The sequence below is a fragment of the Haliotis rufescens genome, unplaced genomic scaffold, assembly GCF_023055435.1.
Source record: "Haliotis rufescens isolate VD_foot unplaced genomic scaffold, xgHalRufe1.0.p SCAF_11, whole genome shotgun sequence".
In the NCBI taxonomy this organism is placed as follows: domain Eukaryota; kingdom Metazoa; phylum Mollusca; class Gastropoda; order Lepetellida; family Haliotidae; genus Haliotis; species Haliotis rufescens.
This window is the reverse complement of record NW_025963791.1, coordinates 11,540,128-11,551,292: the sequence shown is the minus strand read 5'-3', so window position 1 is coordinate 11,551,292 and position 11,165 is coordinate 11,540,128. Positions and strand designations below refer to the sequence as shown.

Sequence of the window (11,165 nt, the reverse complement as noted above, 5' to 3'; positions counted from 1 at the left end):
TGTGACGTCTTCGACCATTTCACGAAAGGTGTGGCAGGCTCGAATGCCTGGGACACCGAGACGTCGTAACACAGTGCGTCGACTGATGCGGCGCCCAAACGCTGTTGCTACCGCTTCCGTCGCTATGACGTACCTGTTATGCAAACTGCACAAGTACAGGTCATTCGTTACGCCTGGACTGCCTGATTTTGCCCTGCCTTGCGTGTAGCCAGTCTGACTGTAAGGTTCTAACAGACTGACGATGTTTGCAGGTTCGGTTGATGTTTCTTGCAATCTCGATATGGTTCGCACCCATTTGCCTCATTCCTTCGACCCTTGCTCTCTGTTGCGCAGTTAACTGGCATATCTTTTGTGCTATTCATTACCTGTAATGTTTTGGCAAAGATCCATTGCATTTTATACCACTTCCGCTAGTGCATTTTTACAGATACCCTAAAAAGGTGTTCAGCGATTTTTCACTGCTGCAGGTGGATCTTCCAAACCAACGGGTTGTGCTTTAGACCTTATGTTCGCAGTGTTTCGGCGACTGTTTTCAGCCGAGTAACGTTTTGACAACCTTTGTAATGTCATATTCATGATACATATATTTAAAAAAAACGTAATTTATTAATCATGATAACAAAGGCATAATTACTTTATGACATAATACTATCGAATGCCAAAAAACATAGAGTTGAATACATCTTCAAGTTTCAAGTAATGGATACTCACTTATCGTTTATGCACAAAGCAAATTGTGTATCTTATTTGGGAAAATTTAATACTGATTATACTTTTTACTAAGAATAGTTATACTTGTATTAAACTGAAGCTGAAATTTCATCTCCAAATCCCACGTTTGAGTTGATGTTACAATAGGTCTACTGGCCCACAGGACGTGTGGAGAGCCAGCTCTAGCTGTGAAGCGCACACTGGAGATGATGAGGACATTAGAGGGAAATACCACAGCTCTTCTCTTTGGTGAGCAACCTAATTACACTGATGTACCTGGCTGTTGGTGGGTGGTTCTTGTATCAACAGAGTAAGGGTAGGTACAAGATCAAGTAATTTAGAAGACTTGAAATGTTATCACTGATTTTCGGTGACCCATTCATTTAATTATCATTTTATTTTTGCGCTGTTTGTCTGCTCCAGAAGATGTTCTCACTGCTATTTTGTCTATTACGCCCTTCTCGAGAGGTTATATACTTTATATATTTTAAAGTTAATTATGTGTTCCAAACAGCACATTGTTCCTAGGAAGCACTGGAAGATTGGGTATTCAGCTAGCGTCTTTACCTGATCATCCCACTTCCAGGTGTTCTTGGCCCAGAAACCACATCAGAAACTCAGCCAGTGTCACGTCTGCTAAGCTCACTTCCGGTAGACGATCGTCTGCTACAGGTCAGCTACTCAGCCACAGCCGCCAGTCTCACCGATAAAACTATCTACAAAAATCTGTAACGTGTCATAGTGGCAGACAATGTCCAAGTGGAGGTGAGTTGAGACACACTTCCACCACATAAAAACATAAGTTATGTTCATGCGTCTTGGTTTTGTGAGATTTATATTGCGTTTCATTGGTTGAGTTATTCACAAGCCGAAGTTATCCAATCAAATGTTTGAGTTCTTTAATTTGCATTAACATGACGACATGAGATTTGTAGGTATGACAACTTCTTTATTGTTTGTTAAGACGTCTCAGGCCTACTTATTGTCCCTTCATCAGATGAATCAGTAAGATATCCATGGATGAAGTGTTTAAGCCTAAGGGGGGTTAGGTTGTCATACTTCTGTACAAAGGAAACAAAACCGAAGTAGTGATAACAAGACCCTTCACTCACAAATCACTTTATTGGTAACAGTTAGTACACAAAGCGTCTGGAAACTTGTCATGCCTTATCGATAGCATCTCTTATAGGTGAAAGTCAAGGTCACTCCCGAGATCTGAACTGAAGGTCAAGGAATTTGGACAATGTATAGAGGCAGTTTTCAAGACCATGACATCAGCACAATGATTGTCAAAAGATTAGAGTGAGGTATAAAATTCGGAATGTTTGCACACGTTTTCTACTCAAAATGGTACTTCTTCTTTCCAGGTCATGCTGCAGCTGATACAACAGTTGAAATGGAACTATGTTGCCATTGGCTACGAGAATGATTCCTATAGCATTGAAGGTGCAACAGCTTTGAAAGTAGAATCTGAACGTCGGGGAATCTGCATTCCAGTATTTGAAATGATCACTACAACAAGCAGTATTGCGTCACTGCGAGAAAAGTTGGACATCAAATCAAGCCCTGTTTCGGGGATGGTGTTCTTTGGGAAAGGACGGACTGTGACTAGAGTCTTAGAATACCTTGATGAACACCTACTTAATGATCAGTATCAGTTGATTGTGTCCGAGGCGATAGCACTGGAACCATCGTATCTACAGAACGGTCAGAATAATGTGTTTGATCGAGCAAAAGGGCTTCTTCTACCGACACCTGTATATGAACCAATACCTGAATTTACCTCTCACTGGAACACTCTGTTTCAAAATGCAACAACATTCCGTGAAGAGGCAAAAGAAAACCATTGGTTATCTCTTTACTTCCGGTCTTTGACTGGATGTGATTTACGTCCAGAAACTGACATTACCAAGTGCTGGAGTGACTCGTCCAACAGCTATGGAATCACCCAACAACCTCTTTTTATTTCCTATGCAGTTCTAGCCACTGGTGTGATGGCACAGGCCTTCAAGAACGTCATCAGTCGGACTTGTGGTGCAGGGAACAGAATATGCAATGCCATGAACGACGTATCACAGGGAACCTTAATTGCAGAAATTGAAAAGCTGAGACTCAAACCCTCAGATCTGATGGGTAGTTTATTTCCAGGAAGGGGAAACATATCCTTCAGCAAAGGCGAGATGCACATGTACACTGAGAAGAGCTTGTACGAAATTTACAACTACAAGAGGAATCACACAGAATTTAATTTTCATGAGGTAGGTCATAATTGAAGAGCAGACAAATTATCCTCATTCTATGGCACTGTGACATTCATTATTATTATTTATGTTCTTGTTGATATCATAACATTCAATAATGTAATTCATTTAAATCAATCAATATCAATTAATTGAATAGTTCAATTGTAAATTTTATTTGTATTTCAGGTTGGATCGTTCAATGGATCACTGAAGTTGTCCCTTGATCAAATTCAATCCTTTGATAAATCTGGCAAAGAGGGCGGCCAAGTTCCTGGTAATTGTCACAAGGGATACAACTGTCCAGAATGCCTAAAAGACCCATTGGAGGAGATCATACACATTAAAGGGGACTATTATGTTGTTGCTCTTGTTCCCATACACAACAGACTAAGCACTGATGGAGACTCCCTAAACGTCTTTAGGTGTGGTCCCTTAAGGTCAGCTGTAGGTGTAGACATTGCAGAGGCTTTGATGTTTGCTACAAAAGATGTGAACAACAAAACAGGAGAATTTGCATCAGTTCTTGGTAACACATCCATGGGGTTGGTTGTGCTGGACACATGCAACAACCCTGTGATAATTAGGGATAAAATTGTGAAATTACATAAAGGTGAACTTCATCTCGGGGATGGGGTCCAAAGTTCAGCGATAAGTGACAAAGTAATTGGCTACATAGGGCCATTAGCGAGTTCGATCAGCATTCCACTAGCATCCACAATGAAACAACTGGACCAATTGTTTATAGCCTTTGCTTCCACAAGCTCCAAACTGAGTGACAGGAAAGAATACCCCACTTTCATGAGAACAGCATCATCACTCGATGACCAAGCAGGACCGATGATGGTGATAGTAAAGAAGCTCGGAGCCAAGTACATCCAGGTGTTGTACACTGATGAGGCGTATGGACAGTCTGGTCGGGATTCTGTCCTGGAAGCAGCTAAGAAAGCAGGAGTTTGTGTAGCACAAAGCGTACCAGTGAAAGAAGACATTGATCCAAAACAATACGTGGGCATCGTGTATAAACTGAGACAGTTTAGGGCAGCCAGAATGGTGATTGTGTTTTCCCGATCACACACCACACCAGCTCTGATGACAGCTGTCAGTGAAGAGATTAAACTGGGAGAGTTTATTTTCGTTGGATCTGGAGAGGGCTGGGCTAGACGGACTAACGTTATTAAAGGCAACTACAACCTGAAAGGAAGCTTCACCATGGCTCAGGATCTTCCAGTTGACCCAAATTTTGAACAGTATTTTCGCAATATCAGCAGCTCTTCCGATGTAAACCCCTGGCTGAGACCATTTTTGGAGATAAGAGCAAACTGTTTCTTCCCAGGCAGTTTTCTGGAAAAGAACAAACAGGAATGTACTCCCTCACTGCTCTCAAGTCACCATCAGATTGACACATGGGTCCCATTTGCTACCACTGCCTTGTATGCCTTGGTCCAAGGTTTCAGAAGCAGCCTTCATCATGTCTGTCGAGGGACTGCCACAAAGTGTCCAGAATACTCAACCTCTGAGTTGATCCGCTACACCAAAGATGTTCAGCTGGATGTCTACAGGGACGGCAAACAACGTCGTGTATTTGATGAGGACAGCAATGGTGCAAGTGGCTTTGTCATCTATCAGATAGTGCGAGGCATCGGAACAAATGACCTGGAATACAAAGAAGTAAATTATAATTTGTTTAAAAGAAAAAGTGAAAGAAAAAGAAAAAAAAGTGAAAGTGAAAAAATATATATGAAATTCATTCTTAATCTGGATTTATAATACTAGTATCAGATAAGTAGGACAATCAAATAGAATATGGACATTTCAGTCAAACAGAAAGTTGTGAAATACCCAAGAACTAATCACGTTAACACATAATTGTTGTTCCTGGATTTTTTCCGGCATACCCTGACTACTAGATTTCATTGACTGTTTTATTCAATTTTATTCGTTACAGTGCTTTATGTTACCTACGTTTTGAGATGTGCTTTAAGATCACCTTGTTAAATGATCAATCACAGGTGGGAAGAGCGACTGGAAACTCTGTAGCATTCAATGTGGATGTTCTGGAGCCCAATGTAAGGTACACGGCCGAATGCCCCAGTCAATATGAGTGCGACAGATGCGTGTATGAAGAACTGGAAACCACGTAAGTCAGTCCATGGTGTCCCTCTCGCCAGTTCTTCATCTATACCCATCATTGTACTGTCGTATTATTCTCTGTTGTCTGTTGTCTGTTGTACCATACCTGTTGGCAATTCACAGAATATAAAACGTCACTAGAAGAGGATAATCAATCTTGATTATCGTCCGAAACAGATTCCATTTGGCATAAAGAGGAAAATAGATGTGAAAATTATATGAATGGAACCCTGAAAAAAACAGCGAGGAATGGGGTAAGCATGTTCTGCCCTACAGAACAAAATCTCTGGTTTTTTAGAACTAAATTATTCTGTCTTCTCCAGTACAGTACCAGTAATATCAGTGTTCACTATAATATACTTCTCGACTTTTGATAGGAATACTGACATATGGAAGCCCTTTTGTGCCAATAACTTCCAAGTCAAACTAACCAGTTTGGTGGAGTATAAACCTATTTTGGAAAAACCCTATCGCAGAGTTTGTAGTCTGTATTTCCTTTCGTTGTTTCAGTGTCGGTTCCACCCCTGGCCCACTCATAGCTGCAGTTGTTGAGGCAGCGATCATCCTTTTTCTCACCGTGGCTGTCATTGTTATCTGTATCAAATACAGAAAACTTGCAAGAAGTGGGAAAAGTGAGTGGGTTGTTAATGCCTCAGTCAGCATTATTCCATAAACGATAAGGATAAGGCATTGTCAGTTTAGGACGGAAACAGAATATTTGCCCTAAAGATTCAACAGGATACGTTACCAGAAATGTGCTTCACACTTTTTACCCGTTTGGGAAATCGAACCCGGGGGGTTGCCGCTACCTCACCGCCCTTAGCGATTGAGAAACGTTAGGGCAATGGCGCTTTGGTGTCCTAACATGTCCCATACAGACTTAGGGGAAGATACTTGTATTGTCAACAGAATTAACAACGTCATTACAAGTTATGCCCTGAGGATGAAATTGGCCTAAAATGTACCTTGTTGCAGTTTGAGATGCATCAGATGTGAGGATGAAGTGTTTGTTTTGGTCGGGGTATGCATGGATGGTGGCTGCTGTAAGGGCTTGCTTTAGCTTTACGATTGCCTGTTGGGAATTGTTGGACCATTTGAAAGTCGCATCTTTTTTCAGAAGGTTGTATAGAGGGGAAACGATGCCAGAAAGGTTGGCTACAAAGTTGTGATAAGATGAAGCTAAACCTAAGAAATGACGCATGTCATGGACATTTTTAGGGGGTGGGATCTGTGTGACTGAACATGTTTTAGAAGGATCGATATGGCTGCGTTTTGCTTATAAGAAGGGAGTCTAATAGGTTCGGCATCACCTGTTTCTATTTTGATATATGTGATTCCTGACCAGACCTGTGAAGATCCGGGGTCGAATAGGTCTTCAGCATCCCATGCTTGCCGTAAAAGGCGACTATGCTTGTCGTAAGAGGCGACTAACGGGATCGGGTGGTCAGGCTCGCTGACTTGGTTGATGCAGGTCATCGATCCCGATTGCTCGGATCGATGCTCATGATATGAATCACTGGATTGTCTGGTCCAGACTCGATGATTTACAGACCGCCGTCATATAGCTGGAATATTGCTGAGTGCGGCGTAAACAACAAACCAACCAACCAACCGTAATCCTGACCAATCTGAAGCAAAAACTGATCTTTGTGATTGGAGAAATTAATTTTACTGAATACTTGTACTTTCAATGTTGTCACTATTTTGAGAACAAAAGCTCCACAACGTCCAGGGGTATTGTTATGGTGCAATCCACTTCAATAGGTTTCTTTAAAACTTAATTTCTCCATAATACCTAATTGTTTCAATATGTTTCCAAAGTCCACAGATGTTCTATCTCCTTTTTCTGTTTAATGTATTCAACAAACATTCAGTGTATCCCCTCTTATCATAAGACCCTTCCGAGCTGGACCCTTAATCCCCAGCGCTATCTACATATGTCAGTTAACACCTTACGTCGCTGGATCTTGCGTATTGTCTTTTATTGTATAAAAATGCTTTATTATACTGCTATTTTCATTGTTCTGTTTTAAAATCACCTACCTCTGTGCAGTGATTAAGTTTAGTGAACATTGAGAACATTTTAACATTATTTCGATATGTTGAATTTGAAATGTTCCATAAAAAAAATATCAGCTCAGGTTTAAGAAGAAAAATCTCAGCCCCTAAAACTAAAATAAAAACATAACCTGGGCCTTCCCCCTAAATATCAAATGGTCCGCCCCTTACATAATATGGGTATTTGCAGAGACGTTTGTTAAAAACACTCAATGATGGAACCTGGGTTAGATTAGGCCCTGTATTATATGTTGAGTTGAAAGAGGCGACTTAATTGGATCGGGTGATCAGGATGGTGACTTGTGTCGATTGCGTTGTTCATAGTATCAACCAGTTTGTCTGGTTCAGACTAGTCCATATAGATAATGCTCAATTTAATGTTTCAGACGTTAATAACCACGACGATATTTATACTGAACCGGTCTCAAATAACAACCAGTCAGGTGAGCCTGCAAGTTTTGTGAATAAGTTTTTTTTTTAAATGGTTGTATACTCAATTTTAATATTCAACACTTTAACCGCCGCTCTCTGTCTCTCTCTCTCTCTCTCTCTCTCTCTCTCTCTCTCTCTCTCTCTCTCTCTCTCTCTCTCTCTCTCTTGCCGACATATTGATTGCATGATTCGTTTTAGACTGACATTTAGTCCCAGAAATAAATTCTTAATTAAAAATATATATATTTCTACAATATAAAAAAATAAAACCCAAATGGAGCCAAGAACAATCCTTAATTTCTAGAATTTCCAAATCGTTGTAGACTTGAGTTGGACAAACACAAACCTTAACACTGCCTTCTCCCATAACTTTGACGCGTTTGGGGATCTTAACATGTTTAGGATTAGGATTGTAGGAAAGACATGTTCAAATTCTAAACATGTTTAGATTACGAGGATGTTGGGTTCAGACGGCGTTCCGGCTGTGAGACGATAGCTCATTTCATGTGTTTAGACCCTAAAAGTGTGAGATAGAAGACACCAAATGAGTGCTCCGTTTAGGATTAAAACACATTTCTAAACGTGTTTAGATTTTTTATGAATATGGGATGGTTTTATCGGTTTTATTTTATTTATTTAAAATTTTAAACACATTGTTTACAGTGCAGATGCATTTCATCACGCGTACAATCAGGACCAATGTTAAGGAAGATACTTGTATTGTCAACAGAATTAACAACGTCATTACAAGTTATGCCCTGAGGATGAAATTGGCCTAAAATGTACCCTGTTGCGGTTTGAGATGCATCAGTTGTGAGGATGAAGTGTTTGTTTTGGTCGGGGTATGCATGGATGGGGGCTGCTGTAAGGGCTTGCTTTAGCTTTACGATTGCCTGTTGGGAATTGTTGGACCATTTGAAAGTCGCATCTTTTTTCAGAAGGTTGTATAGAGGGGAAACGATGCCAGAAAGGTTGGCTACAAATTTGTGATAGGATGAGGTTAAACCTAAGAAATGACGCATGTCATGGACATTTTTAGGGGGTGGGATCTGTGTGACTGAACATGTTTTAGAAGGATCGATATGGCTGCGTTTTGCTTATAAGAAGGGAGTCTAATAGGTTCGGCATCACCTGTTTCTATTTTGATATATGTGATTCCTGACCAGACCTGTGAAGATCCGGGGTCGAATAGGTCTTCAGCATCCCATGCTTGCCGTAAAAGGCGACTATGCTTGTCGTAAAAGGCGACTAACGGGATCGGGTGGTCAGGCTCGCTGACTTGGTTGATGCAGGTCATCGATCCCGATTGCTCGGATCGATGCTCATGATATGAATCACTGGATTGTCTGGTCCAGACTCGATGATTTACAGACCGCCGTCATGTAGCTGGAATATTGCTGAGTGCGGCGTAAACAACAAACCAACCACCCGTTATCCTGACCAATCTGAAGCAAAAACTGATCTTTGTGATTGGAGAAATTAATTTTACTGAATACTTTTACTTTCAATATTGTCACTATTTTGAGAACAAAAGCTCCACAACGTCCAGGGGTATTGTTATGGTGCAAACCACTTCAATAGGTTTCTTTAAAACTTAATTTCTCCATAATACCTAATTGTTTCAATATGTTTCCAAAGTCCACAGATGTTCTATCTCCTTTTTCTGTTTAATGTATTCAGCAAACATTCAGTGTATCCCCTCTAATCATAAGCCCCTTCCGAGCTGGACCCTTAATCCCCAGCGCTATCTACATATGTCAGTTAACACCTTACGTCGCTGGATCTTGCGTATTGTCTTTTATTGTATAAAAATGCTTTATTATACTGCTATTTTCATTGTTCTGTTTTAAAATCACCTACCTCTGTGCAGTGATTAAGTTTAGTGAACATTGAGAACATTTTAACATTATTTCGATATGTTGAATTTGAAATGTACCATAAAAAAAATATCAGCTCAGGTTTAAGAAGAAAAATCTCAGCCCCTTAAACTAAAATAAAAACATAACCTGGGCCTTCCCCCTAAATATCAAATGGTCCGCCCCTTACATAATATGGATATTTGCAGAGACGTTTGATAAAAACACTCAATGATGGAACCTGGGTTAGATTAGGCCCTGTATTATATGTTGAGTTGAAAGAGGCGACTTAATTGGATCGGGTGATCAGGATGGTGACTTGTGTCGATTGCGTTGTTCATAGTATCAACCAGTTTGTCTGGTTCAGACTAGTCCATATAGATAATGCTCAATTTAATGTTTCAGACGTTAATAACCACGACGATATTTATACTGAACCGGTCTCAAATAACAACAAGTCAGGTGAGCCTGCAAGTTTTGTGAATAGGTTTTTTTTAAATGGTTGTATACTCAATTTTAATATTCAACACTTTAACCGCCGCTCTCTCTCTCTCTCTCTCTCTCTCTCTCTCTCTCTCTCTGTCTCGAGAATTGCCAAATCGTTGTAGACTTGAGTTGGACTTATTTTTCTCTATGGTTCTGGAGGTTGGCTTAATCCCCTAAAACAGTAAACTTGGTCCTCACGCTGGAAACAATGTGTCTGAACACAAACCTTAACACTGCCTTCTCCCATAACTTTGACGCGTTTGGGGATCTTAACATGTTTAGGATTACGATTGTGGGAAAGACATGTTCAAATTCTAAACGTGTTTAGATTAAGAGGATGTTGGGTTCAGACGGCGTTCCGGCTGTGAGACGATAGCTCATTTCATGTGTTTAGACCCTAAAAGTGTGAGATAGAAGACACCAAATGAGTGCTCCGTTTAGGATTAAAACACATTTCTATACGTGTTTAGATTTTTTATGAATATGGGATGGTTTTGTCGGTTTTATTTTATTTATTTTACATTTTAAACACATTGTTTACAGTGCAGATGCATTTCATCACGCGTACAATAAAGTATACTATGTATTTGTTGTAGAGATATATCTACACCCAGTGGATGACCCAAGTCGGAAGGATGACGCCCAGTAGAAGGACACACCTATTTATCCTAGACACCCGGTGTCAAGCTATATATGAGAGCTGACATCGGAAAGCAGGACATGCCCATTAATATTTGACACTCGGTTGTCAGCGCAATTATTAGTGTGTAATACTCTAATATTTTTGTTGTCCACAATTTATGTTCGATGCCACCGGTTGCAGATATATATTGCCGAGGAAAAGTAAGTGTACACTTAAGATTTGGAATTGACCAAAACGGTTTTATCACGACGGCATTTCAATAATGGAGAGGTCGTTGTAAGCACAGAAATAAGTCACACCATCAGGGTACAATGACATACATTCACCCACCTAAAACTCCTTTCCTACAGGCATAGGGTACTGTGACATACATTCACCCACCTAAAACTCCTTTCCTACAGGCATGGGGTAATATGACATACATTCACCCACCTAAAACTCCTTTCCTACAGGCAAAGGGTACTGTGACATACATTCACCCACCTAAAACTCCTTTCCTACAGGCATGGGGTACAATGATATACATTCACTCACCTAAAACTCCTTTCCTACAGGCATGGGGCACTGTGACATACATTCACCCACCTTAAACTCCTTTCCTACAGG

At 40.4% G+C, this 11,165-nt stretch overlaps 1 protein-coding gene across 2 annotated transcripts; it reads left to right on the top strand.

Annotated features, from left to right (window-relative positions):
• The first annotated feature begins 1,372 nt into the window (after window positions 1-1,372).
• Window positions 1,373-10,596, top strand: LOC124141164. Of its 2 annotated transcripts, XM_048392244.1 has the most exons (8): window positions 1,373-1,476; window positions 2,079-2,969; window positions 3,141-4,622; window positions 4,964-5,091; window positions 5,595-5,716; window positions 7,529-7,585; window positions 9,836-9,892; window positions 10,513-10,587. In XM_048392244.1, exons 2-8 carry the CDS (start codon window positions 2,082-2,084, stop codon window positions 10,563-10,565), a joined length of 2,787 nt encoding a protein of 928 aa, XP_048248201.1. In that variant the 5' UTR covers window positions 1,373-1,476; window positions 2,079-2,081; the 3' UTR covers window positions 10,566-10,587. The 2 variants fall into 2 exon arrangements, with proteins under 2 accessions (XP_048248201.1, XP_046365036.2); XM_046509080.2 differs by lacking the exon at window positions 9,836-9,892 and having other exon boundaries at window positions 10,513-10,596.
• Window positions 10,597-11,165: the final 569 nt, after the last annotated feature.

Excerpts from the sequence above, each read along its gene's own strand:
- LOC124141164 (XM_048392244.1), top strand. The coding sequence starts at position 2,082 with ATGCTGCAGCTGATACAACAGTTGAAATGGAACTATGTTGCCATTGGC. Across the intron at positions 4,623-4,963 it reads ATGACCTGGAATACAAAGAA|GTGGGAAGAGCGACTGGAAA; the intron begins GTAAATTATAAT and ends GATCAATCACAG. Across the intron at positions 5,092-5,594 it reads TATGAAGAACTGGAAACCAC|TGTCGGTTCCACCCCTGGCC; the intron begins GTAAGTCAGTCC and ends TCGTTGTTTCAG.